The 24489-nt window shown below is 44.6% G+C and overlaps 1 protein-coding gene across 1 annotated transcript in view; it reads left to right on the top strand.

Annotated features, from left to right (window-relative positions):
* Nucleotides 1–24489, top strand: part of robo1 (roundabout, axon guidance receptor, homolog 1) — a 162913-nt gene that overhangs the window by 89019 nt on the left and 49405 nt on the right. The window contains exons 3-6 of the mRNA XM_080771956.1: nucleotides 16038–16195; nucleotides 22770–22890; nucleotides 23876–24014; nucleotides 24207–24334. Of these exons, the coding sequence (XP_080628082.1) occupies nucleotides 16038–16195; nucleotides 22770–22890; nucleotides 23876–24014; nucleotides 24207–24334 (546 nt within the window). The remainder of the gene's footprint in view (nucleotides 1–16037; nucleotides 16196–22769; nucleotides 22891–23875; nucleotides 24015–24206; nucleotides 24335–24489) is intronic.

The following is a 24489-nucleotide window of genomic DNA, read 5'->3' as shown; positions in this document are numbered from 1 at the left end:
GCAGCACATGTTGGGATCCCAGGACCCTTATTTGCTTCGTCTTAGCCTCTTTAACATTCCTCTGTGCTCTATCTCTGGTACCCCCTAGCCTTACCCCACCCCACCCCACACACACTTACACTTCAACTTAACCTCCCAAACTATTCCTCGTTTCCTCACTCTTCCTCCATCCTCTCTTCCCTCTCCCCAGCGCTTGGTGGAAATGAAAGTGGCCATGACGAAAGGCTGAAGGATCGGCTGTAACGTTACTTTGGATCCCCTTGGGTTTTTTCCCCTCTCACCCCCTCCCTCCTCAATCCCTCTTTCCTCTCGGGCTGCCTGTTTCCTCCCCACACAGCCCCTATCGGGTTTCTCCTCCACCCCCAGTTACCTCCGCAACAGCCGTTGATGTAATGCTAGCTTACAGTCCTCTCCCTCGCCGAGAGACTTGTGCGTTCCTCACAACAATCACTCACTCCTACTGTTTCCAGCCCCCTTAAACCTCTATCAAATTAGACTTTCATTGGGAACTAAGTGTATTAGGTTAAGATTTCCATTACGCCAAATTAAGATCAAAGGGAGACCTTCCAGCTCGTCTGCTTTGTATTAAGATGGTTTGGCATAATGCTGCAGATGAGAGAGAAACCTCATGTCAACCTCCACCGGATCTCATTAAGAACGGTTTAATCAACCGTAGCCCATGTTAGAGGCACAGAAAGCATACTGAAGTGAACGACCAAACACAAGCTGCGGCATATCCACAACATGGGAGCCATGGCGTACAGTGGAATCATATCCACAACATGGGAGCCTGGCGTACAGTGGAATCATATCCACAACATGGGAGCCTGGCGTACAGTGGAATCATATCCACAACATGGGAGCCTGGCGTACAGTGGAATCATATCCACAACATGGGAGCCTGGCGTACAGTGGAAGCCGTCGTGCGTCAGCCAGTGGTGGTTCCAGCTGAGTCGAGCTGTGGCAATTGGGCAGGAGGTTGGATTATGTTTATGATATCCATTATCTCTGATCCCAAACAGAGCCAGACGCCCAGGCTGGGGTCGATGGCCTCCTCTGTAAGCTCCACACCAGGGTCTCATCCACTCTGGCCATGGTGACTATTTGCACAGCACCGCTATAGAATAACACAATATCAGTCTCCAGCGCTGTCTGTAATGGATCTCTGTTTTTGGAAGATGAGTGAGAGGCTGGAGAAGGCACTCTTATCTGCTCCTGGGATCTCTGGCTTAATAGGCAAGTGGAGATATCTGGAGCAGATGTTTTTATTCCTGAACACTCGGGATGAGGGTAAGCGCTGGGTCAAATGCCGCACTCCGGCGACGGGTGAATCCTCAGTGTTTATTTTACTGTGGGAGTGTAGAAATGAACCTGGAAAGGTAAATTTTTACACTTCAGTTAAATTAGCACTAAGGATGTTACTGTGTGGATTTAATCTCCTAGCTGGTGTGAGTGAACTAGCTGACAGGCTCCCCATTTCTGCTCAGAATCACAAGCTGTCCACCCTGCACAGGTGAGCCTATTATCATTGCACGTCAAGTCATATTAGGTAGTAGTTAGTAGGTAGTTGTATAAACTGCACAGTCCATAAAACATGCTACCTGGTGCTGTAACTCAATTATACGCCCCCTACAACCTATTTTATTTTCTCTCTCTGCCGGTCTGTTCCTGTTTCTTTCACGAGACACATGCGACATGAGCATACAAACAATGCACTATACTGTACCTGTATACTCTGCAAAACATGCAGGCGTGTACAAAGACACGGGCAGATAGATGTACAGACAGTCCAAACGTACTGTAAACACACAAACACACACGCACCCACGCACACACACACACACACACACACACACACACACACACACACACACACACACACACACACACACACCCTGATTTGAGTTTCTCAGAAGGAGAAAGGGAATTATAGGCGCCTCTCAGCCGAGCCACACTTAAGGGTCCCGAGCAGTGTGTAGCTGCTCTGCAGTCGATAGGGTAAGGAGGGGTGATTGGGTTTGGAGGAGAAATAGAGGAGGTCTCGGGGGGAGGGTCGAAGGGGCTCCGGGGGCCAGGAATGTTAATTGGCAAGATTGTTTTAATAAGGCCCTCATCGCGGATGCTGAGAGAGGGCTGGGACCGCACAGACAGGGAAGGAGAACAGCTCACGGAGATACCACCGTACCACCTAAGCTGCATGGTGGATTTTATGAATGGGTGTAGTGAAGATGTATGACTGTTGATTTGTTTAGGTCTGATTTTAGCGCAGTAAAGGGATTTACAGTAATGAGCGTGCCACAACAGTAAATGTGTAAATGATGAGCCTGCGCTCACCAATTTCTGTTGTGAGTAAAATCCCATTAAACCATGAAGACCCTTGCTGGGGCACAGTATATTACCGTAGAGTAGCAAGAGAGACAGAGACTGAAACCTAAACCTATTTTCTTCTCTCTCTCTCTCTCTCTCTCTCTCTCTCTCTCTCTCTCTCTCCTTCCCACTGTAAGAACGTGGGAACAGATCTTAAGTGAGATGATAATTAGGAAACACTTCTACTGAAGTGTCACAATCACAGAACACATAATAGACAAGAATGAGTCCCTGCAATGTTAAATAAAAATGAGGTGAATACATTATGCATTACACACAATGCATAATAATAATTCGGTATTAAAATTCACACCCGTGTGAAGTGAGGGACGCTCTTATCATCTGACCAGACAGTGGCCTTGTGGTTAGAGTGTCCACCCAGAAACTGGGAGGTCGGGGTTCGATCATAGCAAAGACTGGAAAAATGGGACCCAATGCCTCCCTGCTTGGAATCAATGGGTTGGATTGGGGGGTCAAATCAACTAATCAAATGATTCCCGAGCGCGGCACGGCTGCAGTTCACCGGTCCTTGGCTGTGGCTCAGCGCTCCAAGAGATGGGTCAAATGCGGAGAACAAATTTCACTGTGACAAATTGTACGAATTTTAGTTTGATCTATTCCTTCATTGTTAATGGGAATGTAATCTTTGTGTAGGACAAAAATACCGAGACACATAATGACATCAATTCTGCATTCATTGTCAATGGGAAATTAATGTTTGTGTAGGACAAAATAGACGATTTTCTCAGACACATATGACGTACAGTAAATTCTCCATTCATTGTCATTGGCATTTAACGTTTGTGTTAGGACAAAATTCTGCCCTATAGCTGAATATCCCTCAAAAAAAGATAGCTCTATGAAACTACTGTAAGGACGTTCAGTATTTGATGTAACTTCGTATGAACAAAGTATTAAATAGATCAATTCATCTCCGGGCTATTGGCCTCTGTGTGTGGTGTGAGTGTTGCGTGTTGTGTACGCACAGTCGCACACAAAGCAGAAGCTTCTCTTGCCCTACTTCACAGAGGGCCAGTATGATATGAACAGAGGTCTAGTGCCTGCAGGTATCACTGGTGTGTGTGCTTGTCCATGCACGTGTGCACGTCTATATGTGTACTACTACTACAGTGTTGCATCTTTTGTATTGATGTGAAGGCGGCTTCAGTCTCGGGGTCAGTGAATGAGTAAGGAGAACTGGGTTAGTGGGGTGGCAGATCTTTGATTGGAAGGAGAGGGCTGTGGAGCTCCACCTACAGGTGAGATGTGGAACACTGCAGGACAAAAACATAGCTTGTCTCAAATGGTGGAACGATACCAAACGCTGTTGCAAAAATAAGTTATAACATTGGTAGATCAATCATAGCACACGAGTGTTGACTGCTGCAACCTCACGGTTGTTACAGCCCTTTTGAAACGTGAGTTATACCTTGCATAATGTCGCGTAAATGTGGAAAGTATCAGATGTACAAGTTTGCGTTCGTGACGCGTTCTGAGCTTTGAGATCTGCTGTTTTTGTTTCGGGCGCACGGCAACGTACGGTGGAGCATAAATTAGGCATTACACTGATGATGGTGCAAATGAAAGGTCTCTTTATCTCACTTATATTATGTGACAACAGTGTGAAACTCCCCAGATGGAAACAGAAAGACCACTGTGGTGTTAGCAGGGTGTTTGACTTAGCTTAGCAGTCCCTAATGAGAGAGCGCTACATGTCGGAATGCATTTGGCAGCTATAATATTTGACAGCATGTTTCCACAACAGGTAACACGCTCTCCTTAAAGAACCGAAACGCCCCCCCAAATCACTTGCATGTGCGGATAGATCACATGACGTCTCAGGCATGGACAGGACTATAAACTGTTCCTCTGTGTTGTTCAATCATAAAGTTTAAATGTGATAATCCCATGCAGATGTTTGTTGCACAGTTTGCACGGTGGCGATCGAGCCCCCCTATTGGCATTTTATGGGGATTGTATTTTCTGAGTTTCTTTGGCACGGGGGGAGGGGGGGGGGGGGGGGTTGCGGTGTTTGCTGACATTCCTGCCTGTTCAGCCCCAGCACTCTCATTTTAGTCCAACTCCAGTACTCCAATCAAGTAGGCACTGTTTATTGAACTAGGAGGTGCCAAGTCACTCACTTACTCACTCACTCACCCACTCACTCACTCACTCATACAGTACATATATCTGCCTCCTTGCTGCCCTGAGTGCCTCTCGCCATGTTCGCCAAACGCCATCTCTCTCTGCAAGCTTGACGAGAAGACTTATGACCATTTAAACAAACACAGGCACTCAATGGCCTCTCTGTCTGTAGGGCTGCATGAGGGCAGGGTTTCCTTTATGTGGTGCGTGTGTGCGACTGTGCGTGCGTACATAATGGGTGCGTGTGCATGTGTGTTCATTTGCAGATGGTGTGGCTGTACTGTATTTGTGTGGACTGTGCATGCGTGTGTGGCGTGTGTGCATGCGTGTCCATGGAGTCATGTGCAGTGCATGTCCTTGCTTTTTAAAATCTGTGTGTGCATGACATGTGTAGTCTAATAATTGTTTGAGTGTATAACGTAAATTAATCAAGTGTACAGTGAGCGCCACATTGGCTCCTTGTAGCATGACGAGTGCACCCACGAGTGTCCTCTATTTGCCGCTGAGAGGTCCAGGATGCCATATTGTGCCTTGGGTGCCGGTAGCCCAGCCCTGTGTTCAGACTGTAATAAACCACTCTAGACCCGGCCCCTTGTTCAACTACACGGCATCGTTGGTTTACATCTGTAATGTTTACATTTGTATATACTGTACTTACTGCTGTACGTCAAATAGCAAAAATAGCTGATCTACAAGCTCGTATTGGGTTCATCATGATTAAATGAACTCTCAGGATGGTACTCTGTGTGGAGCTCATTCTCTGTGTGCTGCCATGTCCAATCTCATAAGCCTGTGGTGGGGTCGAGGGTTGCAGGGGTGGGAGCGGGGCCGGGGCAAAGGAATGAAGACGAGTTGAATTTGAAAGAGCGCGAGGAGGGATCTTCAGAAGTTCAGAGCACAGTGTAATCCATGGTTATTTTTCACGCCCAGCAGCAATCTCATCTCATGTCCAAACTCCAAACTGCTTTTATTATTTTTATTATTTCTTCTGCTTTATTTTCGATAGAGATAGGAAAGGCTGGAGAGAGCGAGGGTAGGGGTGACTTGCTGCAGAGAGCCTTGGTGAGTTGAGTCAGATTTGAACCCGGGCCAGCTGTGAGAAGGACTATAGCCTGTTTATCAGTGCAGCAGAACATTACATCTTAACGTGGAGAGACATGCAAAGCTATTAATAGGAACCTTTTAAACGTTGGATATTTGCCCATGACTTGTTTGCAGAGAGGTTGACATTGTTTGCTCCAAAGGTCAATGAGGTTTATAAGGGAGATCCTGCATCTATTCTTAGAAACATTGCATCATGTCTAAGTCTTGGATGACCTAATGGCATTTGGTGTGTGCAGGTGCAAACTGTGAAGGCCATTTTGGTAATAGTCTGTGTGTCCTTGTTGACATGTTTACAAGGGACCGGGTCAAGCAGGCACCTAGACCAGATCGTTGAGTATTTTAAACTCATGGGACTTCAAATCAAATGTCATGGATGTCATTATAAAAGTAAAACAAAAATCGTGGATGGTGAGCGTTCATACCTTACTTGGAATCGATTGCCATTAACTCAGTTCCAAAGAAATACTGTACACTACAGTAACACATTACGCACAGTAATACATATCGTTGCTGTAGGGCAAATTCAGCCACCAGATGGCGCGGAATGAGTTAATGCCATACTTTGTCATACTACGGTGTCACATTAAGGAGAGAAAATTGCCGATCTACAAGCTCAAAACATGTCACATCACAGTTTTGAACATAATGAGGTCCCCACTCGACACTCTCTCAGAAACGATAATACTGTAAATGTTCCCTCTACACCAATCACGCAGCTGCTTGTGTCCGCAGAGATGTTGTCAGACATACTGTAATGTTTGTAACTGTAACCTCATGAGGCTCATGCATATAGCAAAATACACAAAGTGTTAATGTATCCATTTGTAACTCTGAGAGTATACAACATGTAACCAAATGGACCATGTTGTACTCCCCCACTGTGCACGCGCTGACGGATACAATGTCAGTGGGCCGGGTGAGAAGGAGCGCGAGGGCATGAGCTCAGTGCAGAGGAACGAGAACCAGACTGAGAAAGAGAAGCGGGAAGCTGCCGTGTCCAATCTCACATATCCACTGTGGTGGGGATGAGAGGGGGAGGAGGGGCGATGGAATGAACAGGAGTAGAAAGAGAGCAAGGAGGAGGTATCTCCAGAGCACAGCGCAATCCCACTTATTTTTCACACCCAGCAGCAAAACTAACGCAGTCATACAGTGAAAAATAATCACACACACACACACACACACACACACACACACACACACACCCTGCATAGTGCATACACTTCTGGCAAATTATCCAGCAACATCAGCCTTAGCAGTCGAGGCGAGGGGTATAAGACACTATAGCTGTGGGCCATGCATGTTTTGATGTAAACTGTTGGGAGTGTGTGAGCTGAGAGGGAGGTGAGAGTAGGGGGTCGACCGCTACAGGGTTGGAGAGGGATCGAAATGTAGAGACACAGTGGGAAATATATAGAGGGGGTGTATGAGAGGTGTTTGGTCTACGGGACAGAGCCGGAGGCAAGAACAACAAGCATCAATATGGATGCTCTCAGCACTCAGGGAAGCTGAGTGAACAGGCCAACATTTGCTCACGGCATAAACAAGTTTAACAACACATAATATTACTCACGTTTAAAATGTATTTTCACGTCAGGTATAAAGGTATTTACTGTATGTACTGTAACTGATATACCTGGTGTACAGTATCAATTCAATTCAAGTGGCTTTATCATATGCAGCAGGTGCAAACAGTGTTCCTCAATCTATTGTGCTTATTCTCAAACAGTGTACAGTACAGTGTGATCAATGTAAGGGGAGAGCGGTCATTGTATTACCTGAGTGCAAAAAACTGTACTTTAAACAAGATCTTGTAAATTGTATTTTTGGTGTAACATGTTAGCATAATTGCCAGTTAACTGGAAAAAGCATTGATTTGTGCTGTTTAGGATCCGGACAATTATTTTTGTTTAACCCATTTAGGATGGGAATCCCTTTTTGTGGTTTTACCATTCAAGAGGTTCAGAGGTTCTTTGTACAGCATATAGCAGCATAACATTTTTGTATAATATTGGATATTGAATAAATATTAGTTTTTTCAGAAAGAAAAAACGGGTGATTTGATTGACAGTTAAACTAGTAAATGAAAACAGCGCGCCTCCAGCCACTCTTTAATTTGTTTTTGAAATGTGCACTCTTTGTTTTGGATGTTATTCGACCTCAGCTTGTCCTGTACTTGCAAAGAAAGAGGGCTCAGAAGAGTAAAGATCATGAGTCAGGAACACGAAAGGGACTAAGGGAGAGGTTGTCCTGCAGCCGTATTAAGCAGATGTGTGTAACCATGCACATCTGGGAGGGATTAAGTCATTTCATATTTTCTGTAAGTGTTTGTTGTGCTGTACCTTGGTCCCCCGGCTCGTATTCCCGGGTGATTTATTAGAAGCGATGTTTGGCCCGTGACAACCTCGCGTTACTGCACCCCATGGCCCAAATCAAGCAAATTTGTTCAGTTTATTAGAGAACACAGCTTGCTTCATAAAAAATGGGGGCAAGTAGAGAGAGAGAGAGAGAGAGAGAGAGAGAGAGAGAGAGACACAGAGAGACAGAGAGGGGGAGAGAGGGGGAGAGAGAAAGAGAGAGAGAGAGAGAGAGAGAGAGAGAGAGAGAGAGAGAGAGAGAATGAGAGACGACAGACAGACAGACAGACAGACAGACAGACAGACTCATTGTCCATTCTGTTTCAAGGAAATTTCAATACCCCAAGCCATACTCATGTACTGCTTTGTTGTTGTGTGTCTAATACTCCCAAAGTTATTTTTGGTGGTAGCATGCTGCACTCTTGTTTAATTTCCTCAGAACAAAGCACATTTGATCTTCCCGGCCAGGCTTGTGTGTGGCATTAGGTCTTTATTTTCATTAATGTAGGATGGAGGCGCAGCACGGGAGAATCTCATTTCAATTTGACATTTCAGCATCTGTTTTCAATTTCCCCCTGGAAAAAAAAGAGCGCACAAGCGTGCATGTGCATGCCGCGTGTGAGTGTGTGAGTGTGTGTGTGAGTGTGTGTGTGTGTGTGTGTGTGTGTGTGTGTGTGTGTGTGTGTGTGTGCACACACCCGGGAGAGGGATGGAAGGCGAGCAAACCTGGGAGTCGTGAGGGCAAAAGTGACCTTTTTAAGGGAGTGATTGAGTGTAGGAGATGATGGTAGCTAATTGTGTTAGGCCCAGAACACTCCCAGCACGCTACTGTGGACCTGGAGAGAGATTTGTCAAACCAGTACAGTGCAGCGTGGTTAGCGTGAGCGTGTCAGGGCCCTGCACAGATAAATCCTAAGTCTTAATTTAACTCTGAGAGCATACAAATGGTCTATCTAGTATGTACAGTGCAGATGTCTGTCACTGCCAAAGCAGGTGGGCAGTGAGAAGTATGGATGCTTTATAGCGAAGGCAGTCAGCTGTCTTGACTGTGAGCCATGTCATCCTGATGAGATAAGGATACGTCTCAGTCGTAGACCACTGGAAAATACTGTGTTTCCTTATAGCTTATGCAGGCAGTGCCACAACCACACGTTTCACTGTCCCAAACAATCAGCAGTGTATTGCTTTGAGAAAATCCAGGATGGACAATGAGGCGTCTTCCTGCTGCGACCAGTGTGTCTTTGGCCCATTTCCACATTATTAAACGTCAACCTGAGAATCTCTCAAGACACACACAAATGCACGCACGCACACACAAATGCGCATGCACGCACGCACGCACACACACACAAATACGCACGCACGCACGCAAGTACGCACATACATACAGTACATACATACACAGACAGAGCTTGGCCTGTTAATAGCACAGGAAATATTATCTGCTAGGGGACAGCTGCAGCTTCTACAGAGAGACAGAATGCAAGAGTAGACTCATTATCCCAAACACACACACGCACGCATGCACGCACGCACGCACGCACAGACGCACGCATGCACGCACACACACACACACACACACACACACGCAACACAACAGAATGAGAGTCACTTTCCCATTTGGGAATAGGAGGAAAAATGCTTGATACTGTATGTCCACAGCAAGGAGCGACAAAGGACATCTCACAGAATCCAGGGAGAATCTCCGGATCTGATAGGGCTTTTGGGGGGGCTTTGTACCTCTTCCAAATGTACATCTGTCTGTCTGTCTGTCTGGCAGGCTGCCCCCCCTTCCTCCCACTCTCCTTCCATCCCAAAGGATTTGTTTCCCATGCAGATGTTCAGGGCTGTGAGCTGCGCTGTACTCAGCTGTGTTTATAGCAAAGAGGTGTCGGATGGGAGGAGGAGAGGAGTCCACCAGGGATGTTGACGAGGGGGTGTAGGTCACAGAGTTGTTGGTGTAAACATTGGGTGATGCCATCTCTCCCTCGGGCTTTGCAATAGTCAATAAAGCATCCTTTTTTCCGCTTCTCCTGCATCCTTCCTCCCTTGCCCACCATCTCCGGTGAGAGGGTGTATGAATGCTTACCAGAGGGTATACAGCAGTGGTGATCCACTGAGAATAGGCAGCTTAACGTGACATTGAAACTCACTTATCTCACTCCCCCAAACATATATCACTGGATACGTGCGTGCAGGAGTCACTCCACACTCAACAGCACGAGATAAGGGAAAGACGGGCAAAAACACACACACAAACACGCATGCACGCACACACACTAACTCTCTAATGTTCACATACGTACTGTGAACACCATGAATACACTGTTCACTCTAACTTCAGAAAACAGGAATCAAATAATCAGACGTGCAAATGTGCTGTGCATTGTAATTTGGCACCCATCCAAAGCCTGATGGGTCATACTTGCCTCAGAGAGTCACGTAGCAGATCTAGAAGCTCACGACGAGTCGCTGTGAGGTTGTACATCAGCATGTTCTCAGTGCACGACTCAGTCTCAAGAGCTAGGATCACATTATCGTGTATGCTTGGTATGTTTGAATCACCATGCAGCGACCACAAAGAAAACCGCAGAGAGCTTGTGTTCAAGGCTGCCACGCTGGCAAAAAATGATAAGGGTGACCTTGATTGCTTTGCATGCATGCTTTACAGTGTCCATTCAGACTCCTAGCGGTCTATAGATGACCTCTGACCTCTGACTCTGGCAAATAAGCCGTCATGCTCAACACGCAGCTCTACTGTAGAGTTTGACTTGAATGACAGTGAGTCTATAGTATGCTGCATTCTCATTTTCCCTCCTCGCGAACCGTGTCTACTGTATATACCCATGAATTTCCATTCATTCCATTCCATTTCTACATATTATGATGACTATCTATATATACAAGTGAGAAGTTGTACCCATACTCATTCTTCATGCTCTATCTCCGACCGAACCACACTTTCACCACACATCTCTATATGCAAAAAAAATTCGGCACGCTCCCCGAACTGACATAGCCTATTTTTTAGCCCTTCAAGTGTCTCATTTACTCTGCAAATATTACTTTTATGAAACACGCTGTTATTGCTCAACGTCAACAGCCTACGTCACAATCGTCATGTTGGCGTCTACCAAAATCGTCATGTTGGCGTCTACTACGCCAACTACGTTCACTTAACGGGGCCAGTCTTTCACAGTGACACACATGTTACATGAACCACGCGCCCGGGATGGTTTCTACCCCTCAATGTCGTATTTGCTGCGCCCTACGCTGTTGCCACAACACAAGGAATTTAACCACGCTACTTGCATACACTGCAACTCGCTTACAATTCGCAAACCTGGCAACACTGCCCTCTCTTACCAGCCCCGCCCCCACACTAGCTTGACAATGTCATCTCGCGCAGCACAGAATCTGATCTCGCGCAGGACATTGATGAGAGACAGAAGGAACAGGAGAGATTATACGATCGCTATTTCGCTTATTCCATCTAAATCTCTTTATTTACAAAAAAAATGACTCGACGATTCCCTTAGTTACATCAACATTGTTCTTTGTCAATAATCGGATTGGGCCAAAATATCACCCTTACACCGATCACTTTGCCTATTTTCGCCACACAGCCAATTTACTTCCGCGAGCGGCCGGGCCATTCCGCCCATGCGAATGCATGGAGAAAAAAAAGAGACGAAAATCCAACTGGATCGGAGCAGTGCCACACACACACACACACTCAGTCACACACACACACACACACACACACAGAGAGGAGTTGACAAGTGAGAGAACGAGACGGCTGTTGCGTTTCACCATGGCCAGTGCTGTTGTAGACAGCGACGACGATGATACACGGAAATAAGTGCCGTATCCCAAAGGCAACACGTCAAATATGGGCCAGCATCTTAGCAGACATCACAAAGAAATCGATCTGTCCAACGACGATGGTACAAAGACAACAACACAGCCAACTATATTCTTATAGAGAAAAGCTCTCAGCTAATTCGCCCCGTGCAAAACAATTAACGCACGGAGTTGCGGTCTGCATAGCTGCAGACATGCGACCACTATCAGTGGTGGCAAACGCTGGCTTTCAATATTTAATGAGAGTTGCAGAACAGCAGAACCACGTTACAAAATGCCATGCAGGTCACACATGTTTTCACTCCTAAAATGTATAAAACTAATAATACATGTGAAACGTTGCCCGTTAAAATCGTTTTGTGTAAAAGATCGTCAAATATATGGCCGTTAGTACTGTTAATTCAACATCCGGTGAGGGGAGGATACGGATTGTGTATGGAAATCAGCGCATACAGTGGGTGGGCTTTAGACCGGATGTAAGCCACATCCACTAAATGTACACTAAATAGAAATAGTATAAAATACTGCATAAAATGGTGTAGCCTACTGCAGCTATTTATAACCAGGTAGTGTATAAGTGAAATTACACACTTAAATTAGTATTTAATACTTGAACTAACAACAGATGGGTCTATATACTATTTGTCTTTTCTTCTTTTTTCTTTCATTTACTTACTTAGAGCTTAACAAGAATGTTACAAGTCATCTCATCTTAAAGAAACATTTAAAACATGTTAGGGCATAAAACCCAAAGTTGTTAAACCTTTTCTTATTCTCATTCTGATTTGTTATTTATAGAAAATAAATGTGACTTATTGGGAAACAAGTGTTTTTCTTTACAAACCAAGATATTGGCCTAAATTATAATGAATATAGCCCTCAATGCTGAAAAAGAAGGTTTTAAAAAAATAGATTGAAAAAATTTAATCAAACATCGAAGCAAATCGTGAGCTTCAAATCGAACATTGAATTGAATCGTGGACTAGGCGAATCGTGATAGCGAATCGAACATCGAATCGAATCGTGAGCTGCAAATCCAAAATTGAATTGAATCGTGGACTAGGCGAATCGTGACAGCCCTAATGTATACATACGCCTGCACGCACACACACGCACATGCACGCCTGTAAGGCCCCCCCCCCCACACACACACACACCAACATGCGATTCATTAAATAACTATTTCTCCGCACGCGCGCACACAACATTATTCACGTGAAGCCTACAGGGAATTACAGACGGAATGTATATACACACACACACACACACACAGTCCCGGCTCACATGCTTAGAATTTATAGATGCGCCATTTTGGGATTATTTTTGTACATTGAAAAAATATTGGGGGTCCTTTGCTCTTGCCATGACAATGTTTGAGAACCACTGCTCTAAAACAATATTAGACAAAGTTTGAGACACAAACACATTGCTCTCTCTCTCTCTCTCTTCTCCTTTTGTATAAATTAAATAGGCCTATTCATGATTCTGCTTATAGAGAAGTAGCCTATGTTAGTTTGTTTTATGGACTTGAGAGCTACTTTCAAAACGACCAGCTCAACATACCCACCAAATAAAACTATCATCCCATTGCTGCAAATAGTGACAAAATGTAATTGAGGGGCCTTTCATATAGGCTACATATAAGACAAACGCACATGGAATGGGAAATAGAGGGGGGACAATGCAAATCGTAGGCTTTTATTTTTGTTGGTATTTGACTTTGCTACTGATGATTGTAAGCAACAACAAGTATTGCATTGTGTGTTTGAGCTGACAGGCCCTTTTTGATGTCAATCACTCAAGTCATTTCAGTTCATCTAAAGCGGAAGATGCAAAAATCGTTTTTTTTATTAAAATTATATATATTTTTACTGCCATGTCATGTGGTCTACCTGCAAAGCCTTTGTAGATCGTGATCTACCATTTGGGCACCACTTAACGTCAGATCAGGGGTTTTTGTCGGCCAGCGCCAACAATGCTCCCCGAAAGCATAATCGCAGCAAATACCGGGCAGTGTGTATGAGCCTTAACATGTTGACTACACTACACTACACATCATAACTAATAACCCGTTTTCAGCTTAAAGCAATTATATTTAATTGAAGCAACTCCTTAGCATTGTTTTCATACCATGGATGTGATAAGAAAATATCAAACATAAGGGAAATATTAAATAGTATCGGGTGTACCAGTTTGGCCTTTTCTTTTTTTTCAATGGGGCAATACATTGATTAAACAAACGTTTGATTGATTGAGTTGTACAATGTTATACAACCCTACACTGGGATGAGCCCGGCGAAGCCGGGCGAAATTCTAGTGAGATATAATTGCATTGAATATATATTCAATTAAATGGTGTTTTGTTAAACTCATATGTCCCAGTATGAAGAGTAGTGAGGTCAGGTACAGTAGTGTTTCAGATATGCAGTACATGAGGAGGCTGTGGTTTTGATTTAAATGTGAGGACTGGGGAACCCATTACCTGCCATCTCCCTCCCTATTCCCTACATTGGGATAGGGTTCCCCTTCCATGTTACAAGAAGCAGACAGCAGTATCTGGGGCTCGGCAATGGCCAATTAAGTGCTTAAAGGGTTTAAGCAAGAATTTGTAGGCTGTCAGGAGGTGAGGCTTCCCGGAGTGAGCGTGACTTTGATCTACAGCGGAGGTACATAGCGGGTGACCGGGAGCAAGTTGAGGAGCGTGAGATAACACAAGAGTTGGATCTGTTCATCTTCCAAATGAAGAACAACTAAATGCACTTTAATGTGAAGCTATACGCGAGGCATACACACACCATCAAACACGTCTTCGCCCCGGCCCCCGGCCGCCCCCACACACACCTACACACGGGAAACGGGACAACAATGCATAAGCTCACATTGTGCTGACCTTGCATAGTTAAGCTTGGCTTGAATTTCAGCCTGAAATTTATGAGCGCTTGTTTTCGTATGTTTTATGCAAGTATACAGTGGAGCTGGGAAAATGATTACTGGCACACACTGTCTGTACAGTAGATCGGAGGTTGTTGCTTTTTCATTTCTTTCTTTCCTCTCATAAATCTCCTCAGTTTATCTTCAAAACTAGATATATGGAGGCAGCTTGCTTTAACTGTGACCCCACGCTGTGTTGCTACTATAGTTACGATAGTAACTGATGGTATTAAATATTCCAGACAAAATACTGTAGTTGAAGAAATCAAGCGTTAATAATATTATTAACGCTTGATCCTATTGCAGTGACTTCACATATTATGTGAAGTCACTGCAATAGGATTCTGTGATTTTGACCTAGCACAAAAGTAACATTTTCCCCTTTTTGTTTTTACTTATGCTCAAACATAGCCTGAATAAAATAGCGGCCTCATAATAATGCGTGAATGAATGCATTCATCTGAGTCTGTGGAGGTGATTTCTTGAATCAAAGCAGTGGTATCTTTCTTTGCCATCTCCATGGTAATGCAGCTCCTCTAGCAAGGAAAATCAATGCAAATAGGGAACCTATCTTGCTAATCTTCAGGGATGCAGCCCTGGTAGCAGATTGGATGTAATGCAAATAAACATCCATGTCAGCATAAAAGGGCTGTATGGGTAGAGGGAAGTAAGTGATATGAATAGGTGACGATAGGGATGTGATGAACTGTGTGTGTGTGTGTGTGTGTGTGTGTGTGTGTGTGTGTGTGTGTGTGTGTGTGTGTGTGTGTGTGTGTGTGTGTGTGTGTGTGTGTGTGTGTGTTAATGAGTGGGCGTGTGTGTGCATGTCTTTGTGAAAGAAAGACGGATCAATACCATTAGAGATGTTGATAGACACTGATAGCCTATATGTTTATCACTCCTACTGTAAAGGTCACATGAGAAGAGAGAGGACACTGGGGGGAGCATGTGTCGAGTTCTCTTTAAAGTATTTGCATATTGCATATTCTATTTTAACCCATTCTGGGTGGGAACCCCTTTTAGTGTTAGTATTATGTTATGCTTTAGCTATTGAAAAATAGCAGATCTACAAGCTCGTAGCGCGCCACCGAGTGGCGCGCTACGAGCTTGTAGGTCTGCTATTTTTGAAAAATCGAAGAACGACTGACATAGAAACATAGCTTTTTCAGAAAACTGTCAGGATGCAGAAGACATTTTTCTAATCTGATCTCAGGTCAAAATGGATTAAGTAGATGCCTAACTTTGTCCTCTCCTTTTGTCCTCTTGCAGTCCTGCGTGACGACTTCAGGCAGAACCCTGCAGATGTGATAGTAGCAGCCGGCGAACCTGCAGTTCTGGAGTGTCAACCCCCACGTGGACATCCTGAACCCAGCATATCGTGGAAGAAAGACGGGAGCAACATTGATGACCGAGATGAGAGGATCACTGTAAGTACAGTAGACTATATGAACAGAGATTTCATAGAAATGACTGACTAGACAATACTAAACGATGTAAAAAACCCTCTAAATGTAGTCTAAGACAATAGATTATAACCCAGGCTGCCAGGCATAATCATTTTGGATAATGAGGGGGTGGCAAATGCATACGCTGAATGGTATACTAAGTAAGGCAACAAAGTAAATATTGGGTTGATCTGTATTTATACAATCATGCTGTTTGTTGTGCATGGTGCGGGCTACAATGCTCATATATGAGAAATACAGCAGCATCTACAGTAAATACAACATGACATGCAGGAGGAATGTGGCTGTCAGTTGGACAGTCCAGCCTGCTTGATTCATCCAGACTCGTATCTAATGCGCAATTGGATTTGTTTTGCTGTATAGGTATGATTTAAATAAAGTATTATGAGAGTGTTGTTATATTGTAGCGTTGTTGTAGCTATGCGCGGCACAAACGCTGGATCTAAAATGTGCCCGCCACCCCAAATGAAAGTTAGGTGGCCCTGAACTGCCTTATTTAATTTAATACTAATTTAACAGTAACACTTGAATTTAATACAACATTACTGTCAACGAGGAACTGCGACGGGGGAAAAATGTTTTGCCAATGGGATGTCCTGGTAGTCTGAGGAGGGAGTTGGCTGAGCCAATGGGATGTCCTGGCAGTCTGAGGAGGGAGTTGGCTGAGAACATGGCAGGTGCTGCTAATGGGCCTTACCCTTGTTGGTATGCAGCCATTCTGTGAACCGTCAAAGGTCACTAGTTGTTTTCCGCTCTGCGCTGTGGTTCCTTTGTGCATCAGCCATGAATCCCATCAAACCATCCACAGCAACCCTGATTTTGCAGCCGAGTTTTGTCATCTTTGACATGATGAGTTTCTTTCCCTGCAAGGTCTCTCGCAGTGAAGGTTCAGCGCACAGTGGTAATTAAGCTTACACTGATTGGTCAGCTGCCTTGGCTGCCAGCTTATCACCCGCTCTGTCTTTTTATCACCCCCCTCACCCAGAGCAAATCAAGGCTGGGTATGTGATAAAAGCTTGTTATTACATTTTTATTACAAGCGTACTGTAAGATTTATTGTCACTCAGCCTGCATACCGTCCTGGTGAGGCAGGTGAAGCCATCGGTTCATTCAGCTCATTACTCACATACAGAAAGAGTGAAAGGCCAAAAGTAGCCAGTCTGATTGGATGGAGCTTTTAATGAGTGAGCCTTGAGTCCCGTTACATTAGTGAGCAACAACACATTGATTTTGTTCGCCCACTGATGAAATCAAGAAGATTGGCACCAAGAAACGAGCTGACCAGAATCAAAGGAGGGAAAGTTAGTGTCAGTTGCAGTGCCCAGGGAATGCAAACAACTCGTTACGTCTGATTTAGAACCACACCGACCACCAATTCGTTTTCTTCAATGAAGACCGTTTCACACAGCACGGCGGCATCAATCAAACTCTGTGTGAATGTTCTGGGCTCGATAAGCCCCGGCTGAACTGTTAACCCAACCCAATGCAACTCTTTACCAGTATCGGTCATTCCCATTGAGCAGGAAATGATTTACGGTTATTGCTTTTGATTACGCTGACTGGATGTGTGCTCTAGGTTTCAAAGGCTGTGACTCAGCACACAAAAGTAACAGAAGCAGACAGTGTGGAGGCTGTAGTTAGCTGTGGGTCTGGGATCTTATTCTCTCAAGTCTGACTCATGTGTTTATAGTGGATGCTCATTGGACAGATAGCTTGGAGTATGGTGTCATTGGTGTAGACACCAAATCCTACCAAGACAATAAACACTATACCTGCTTCTAAATATGTCTTTTCTTGTCTGTATGCCTTTAGCGCAGCACTGAATTCCTGCCTAAGCTGGTTGTGCTCAATACATTTTCATTACCGGCCAAGTCAAAACAGTGATTTATCACTGTTGGCTGTCTTCAGCGTAGGATTGTACATGACTAAGCACAAGACCTCTGCTTAGTGAGGGCTGGATAAGGTTGGTCGCATTGAGCCTAATCACAGCTCGAACTCATAAACAGTATGCACGCTCGTCACTCAAGTGTGCAAGCTCTGCTGGCAGAAGATTAAGAGGCAGCGTCTTGACTGTGCAGCATTATAATTGAAGGTAACAAGTACATTATCTAGTTTAAATTGAATCAAATCATAACTGGCCTTGAATTCAGCACCAAACCTTTATAACCAAGTCCACAACGGTTTCAGTGTATGATCTTTCGTTCAGCAAGTTCTGCCCTCGCCCATATCTAGGTTATTGTATGTATATGTTGTGTATTACAGTGGTTCACAGAGTGGGGTCCTTGAGGGAGTACCAGGGAGTCCCCAGCCAAATGGATAGCTGGGAACCAAATGGTCCCTTGAGGGTCTATTCAATTGACACAGATGTTACGATATCAAATATCAAAAGATTGAAATGCCATTGAATGGGGGTCCGTAGCCTAATGCATGTCAAACTGGGGGTCCTTGAATGGTTGAGAATCACTGTTAGAGCTGTACAAATGTTTGAGAATCACTGGTCTATCATACAGTACATGTACAGTACAGTACAGTACAGTACAGTACAGTATAGTACAGTACAGTACAGTACAGTACAGTACAGTACAGTACAGTAATTCTCATCATTATCAACCCTGCCAAACATGCCTCTTGCGTTAATATACTACAGGAGAGGAACTTTGAGGACAATGAGGCACTGTTTCCAGTTCTCTCAGTATTATATGCAGCTCTCTTGCACATGGCCTTTCTCATAATTAGATTGCAGCCCTTCTAAATAGAACACACACCAGCCAGTACTGCTGTTTACAAATCTTCACGATAACATCCGTCCAGTCCCCCACATGCCGGCGTGGTAGAAGTGAAGACGTACACCCTCGATTGTATTTGCGATTTTGTGCAATGATGTACTGTATGTACAGTATGAATAGCAAATGTAGGATGTTGTAACTGGCTCCGTGACTTGAAGCTATGTCCCTGTGGCCTGCAGTGGAGTTGGGCTTTGTGGGCGGAAGTGAAGTAGTAGATTTAACAGGCCGTCTGGGCCAGCCAGGCAGCAAAGTGCTGGTCTAGGACGAGGACATTCAGGATGTCTCCCCTATGAGTGCTTTTAAGGCAGCTCTACATCTAAATCCTGGCCCCCTGTGTGCAATTAGCTGGGCTGACAGGTGGGAGAATGGATGGTGCAAATGCTTGATCCAGAAAGTTGAATTCTGAGATGGTTGACTATCAGCAAAAGGAGTGTCTCTACAGCAAGCATATGATCTGGTGGTCTGGGTGGATAAAGAGCTGGTACGGATTGAAATGAAGGGTGGGTCGTGAAGGGGGGGGGGGGCATTTAAGCCTCCATAATGTGATGAACAGCTGAGCTCATCAAAGGGCTCCTGCATTGTTGTCTTGGGTTCAGGCCATTCCTTCCCCAACACCCCGACATGCTGGGACGTGCGGTCTCCTTGGTGATCGCTGACGATCAGAGTCAGACTCCGCGAACCACCTGCAGCAGGGATTTACTCTCTTTTCTCTGTTCGACTGCGGCGCGGTCTGCTAGGCTTTTGGTGGCTGCAAGGATAAAGACGAGGGTTGTAAACTTCACAGAGGCAGGGACATCTGAGAGAAGTGTCTGTTTCTGCTCTCCTATCTAGTTCAGTCAGCTGTCTGTATATATGGCGATGACATGTCGTACGGCATCTTGCACATACTGTACGTCCATGCCTGCATCTGGACGAGTGATGACAGGCTTCCACCGAGACGCAAACAAAAGACAGCAAGGTCTTCAATCCATTAATGCTGCTGTACCACTGGCTGGCAGCTGGACGGCTTCTTCACACCTGAATAAAACAGGTCTGACAGGAGCGATGAGGGCATGATAATAGAACAGAGAGAGGAAGAAATGACAACATTGTGGGACGGGTGATATTTTGAGTCTAAACCAACCATTGTCTGCTGACAGAGAGAATCAATCAGCAGCATCACAAATAGCCAAGGTGCAATACATTGTCCAGGCTCTTTTTGCTCTAGTATAGTCATGGCTAATTATCAGCCTGGGAAATGAAATGGTTCATCATGAATACCAACAGAGTGCATGGAGAATGGCTGGGCTTTTGCATTATCAGCACTGCCAAATGAGACATGAGACAAAAGGCAGCAGGATAGAGCCATCTCCCTGTAAAGCAGGGATAATGGTCAGATTATTGGGGCTTTCAGCAGGCTTTTTTGTTGTGATGTTTGTGTTGCATACAGAGGATAATGTCGCTGTTGGGCGGAAACCTTGTTGTATGACCAAAACGTTACATTAGGAAACCTTAATGTTACGTCAAGGAAACCTTAATGTTAAACCTTAACGTTACGTTAGGAAACCTTGTTGTATGACCAAAACGTTACGTTAGGAAAAGGAAAAATAGAACCAGTGTTCCAGCGGATTCAATTATAGTTATTATTCACGAGCTGTTGTTAATACTTTTGGTTAAAGAATTATAGAAGCCACAGATGGACTTAACTACTTAGTTTCAACCTGGTTTCCTTATCTCATTATAGGCAACAATTTTCACACAAAAAATAAATAATTAATAATAATAATAATAATAATAATAGTTGTTTGCACGAAAGCAGCGAGAAAAATAAGTGCTCACAGGATCCCTGCTGTTCTGGCACTTCAAGTATGGGAAAGCGAGGTGGGAAAATACACAGAGTGCACTGGACCCAAAGTGGATCCTTATGTCAAAACCTTGTGGGACCAACGGTCCTCCTCCTCCTCTGGTCCGACCTGACCTTGGGCCTTTGTGAGTGCCACAATGTTTTAGCTGTTAAGCCTTTCCTCAAACAAACAGTAACATAATGACACTTCAAACCCCTCCAGCACCGCGGGGTGCCCCCAAAAAGCCAGCCTTCTGTTGCCTGACAGTTCATGTTCCCCCTTGCCTCTTCTTTTACCATGAATATTAAACAGTGGCGTGAGGGGCAGAGGAAGGCCTCAGAATCCAGAAAGAATGTGTCCGGTTTTGAAGTGAGTTGAGTTGTTCCTCAAGGACACTTGACACCCCCCTCCCCCCTCCCCCGCCACTCCAGCGAGGCCACAGTCTTTTTTAAGATGACATATTTACAATATGGAAAGTTAATTTAAATTTTAAACTCACAAATCCCAAATGCATAGAACGTAGTAAAAAAGTGATGTCCATATCTACAGTAGATTCCAGATTTGAATAAGTCAAAGGGAATTTACTGTAGAAAGCCTCTTTGAGTTTTACCTTGCATATGCATTTTAATACAGCACAGATGGGTTGTGTTTTTTGCCAGTACATTTTTGCATAGTGTTATAAATCCTCATCTCATCTCATTCAGCATACATCAATGGCTTCTGTGTCTGGCTGTTACGTAAGGTTCCAATGCCTATTAAAACTCAGCGCGAGGGGTATCAAGGTTGTGCTCCCTATGTCAGTGACGAAACTGCTTTATGATGACCTGCAGTGCAGTGCATGTGCATGTGGAGTGTTTACTTCCGTGAAGCAGATTGAGTGAGACATAGCAAAGCAAAGCGTAAACCGAACACACATGTATGAGGGCTTGAGTAAACCAGGGATTGTGTGCATGTGCAACTCTGTCAAGTATGCACACCTCAGTGGTTCTCTAATAAGGGGATCCATTACATGTGTGAGGGTGGGGGTCCCCGTCTTGTGGGCCGAGGTGTGCATTTAAAACCTTAAGCCCCGTCAGAGCAGGCAGATCAGTGGTGCACCATACTATTGTCTGTCCATGCTCTGACTGGCATGGTTGTCAGTTGAGAGAGGGGCTGGGGGGCCTGCACTGGGGCCTGGGCTGCCTCTCTGGCTGCCTGAGAACAAAGCCTCCTCCTCTAGCCTGTAATCAAAGCCCTGGGAAATAACAGACATCACATTCACCTGGACTAAACACATGCCTATTGGGTGCGTGCCGTGAATGCTCTCGTATGCAGTATGCACACATGCATGCTGTTGCTTACACCTGTATGTATGTAATGTATACTGTACTCAACGGCAATAGTCCTTCCAGTTTAGAAACATTCTTGCCAATAGATGAGAGAGCTGTGTTGAAGCTCACTTTGACAACTGGAAAAGTGCTTCCACCGAATCGACTCCACCGCAGTGCTGTACTGTAGGTGTTCCCTCAGGGAACAATGTGGTTGTGTCAGATTGGGAAAGTGATTTTTGGCTGAGCCTTCCCTGAGAAGGAGCAAGTTGACTGATAAAGTAATACAGACCACAAGTATAAGTCAAGGAGGATATAGAGTATATCGCTGTGAACCAAGAGCAGAGATACATAGCTCAGTACCAGGACATTTTAAGACTCTGTTACAGTATGTTGTTATGTGACTTTCTGTTGTGTGACTTTCTGTTGTCTGTGAAAACTATCCTGGGCAACATTTCTCTCTTAAGCCTATTTTATACATGCACGGCCACGTCACTAGACAATGTAAGCTGAAAATCTGTTATTGTCACGAATATGTTCCTGAGAAGAAGGATATATTTTCCCTGTTCCAGTCACTTCTCTCCTGATTGGACCTCATATTTCTTCTTCTGCTACTCAGATACGTGGAGGGAAGCTGATGATAACCAACGCCAGGAAGAGCGATGCTGGGAAGTACGTGTGTGTGGGCACAAACATGGTTGGAGAACGGGAAAGTGAAATAGCTGAACTTACTGTGCTTGGTAGGTAATCCCCTTTATCTATTATCTCTGCCTGACACCCCCTGTACACATTCACACATACATGGACACAACAGAGTCCAGATGTTAAGAGTGTGTATCTTCTTGGAAACTAAATGGTGTCAGTGACCCATATCAAATAGAGTGTGAGATGACCTCCATGCAATCTCAACAGTTAACTATGAATCCCCCACTGATCCCATATCAGCTTCTCTCCTCTGACCAGCTGCACCCTGTTTCACCATGAGTGACCTCTGACATCCCTCAGTGTACACACACACACACACACACACACACACACACACACACACACACACACACACACACACACACACACGCATGCACAATTACGAACGCACAGAGCAGTGTTCCAGTGTAGAGCGTCCATGCTACTGAACTTATAGCAATCCCTTCTCACTTTCTTCACTTCCGTTCCCAATGGACCTTTTATACAAGAACAGCACCAGAGCCTGCATAGTCTTTCCTCACAAGATCAATAATTATGCATGCAGAAATAATACCGTCAAGACTTCAAAGAAGCCATGCGCCCTTAGCTATTGCCTTTGTTTGAGTAAACAACAGTAGTGGTTGCTTATTAAGGAATTCTCAGAGGGACTTTTGACTTTTGAGCTCTTGGAAATAACATAATATATGCTATATAGGAAGGAAATAATCAAAGAAAGGAAAGAAAAAATAAAGAAGGAAGGAAAGAAAAGGAAGAAAGAGAATGGTTCAGGTTTCAGTGAGGCAGTTGAAGCTACACCAGATATCTGGGATTATTCGGTTGTCTTTTCATTGCACTTAATCCAACATTCAATTTGATTTCAATCCATTTAAAACCGTCAGATCACCAGATCTTAAGTGTAACTCAATTCAAAGAGACATATTTGAGACATGATGTATTGAACGTAATGCAGCTACACCCGTACCGTAGCATGTTTTGCATGGTCTCTGATACATGTTGCATGCTGCGTATGTTTCTGTGCAGAGCGCCCCAGCTTTGTGAAACGTCCAGGCAGCCAGGTGGTGTTGGTGGACCAGAGTGTAGAGTTCAGGTGCGAGGCCCGTGGTGACCCAGTTCCCACCGTGCGCTGGAGGAAAGACGATGGGGACCTGCCTAAGGGAAGGTACAATATGACTCATCACGTTCTCCCTTTCTGCACACAATACCTTCCTCCTCCCCTCTTCTCCACCTCTCTGTGTTTGAACCCACTGCTTGCATTTTGTCTCTGTCATCGGCTAATTTACGACGCTTCGCGTTTCAAAAGGTACTGTGTATGCCTGACCAGTATTATGCGGACACATTGTTTTTTATTCAGATTTGAGATCCGTGAAGACCACACCTTGAAGATCCGCCGCCTGACCTCGGCTGATGTGGGCTCCTACACCTGTGTTGCAGAGAACATGGTGGGCAAAGCGGAGGCAGCTGCGACGCTCACCGTTCACGGTAAAGACCACAGAGTCACACATTTTTACACTAATTGTTATTTGCCCAACTTTTTAATTCATAGGCCCCTCTGAGGGCTGTGAGTTAATTGTCCTATAGGGTTATTTTTCATACCCCAAGTTGTTCTAAATTCAATCCCACTCATAGATTATAGC

The sequence above is a fragment of the Protomyctophum bolini genome (assembly GCF_963924005.1).
Source record: "Protomyctophum bolini genome assembly, chromosome: 9".
In the NCBI taxonomy this organism is placed as follows: Eukaryota; Metazoa; Chordata; class Actinopteri; order Myctophiformes; family Myctophidae; genus Protomyctophum; species Protomyctophum bolini.
The sequence above is the reverse complement of the archived record's forward strand: the minus strand, read 5'-3'. Positions and strand labels throughout refer to the sequence as shown.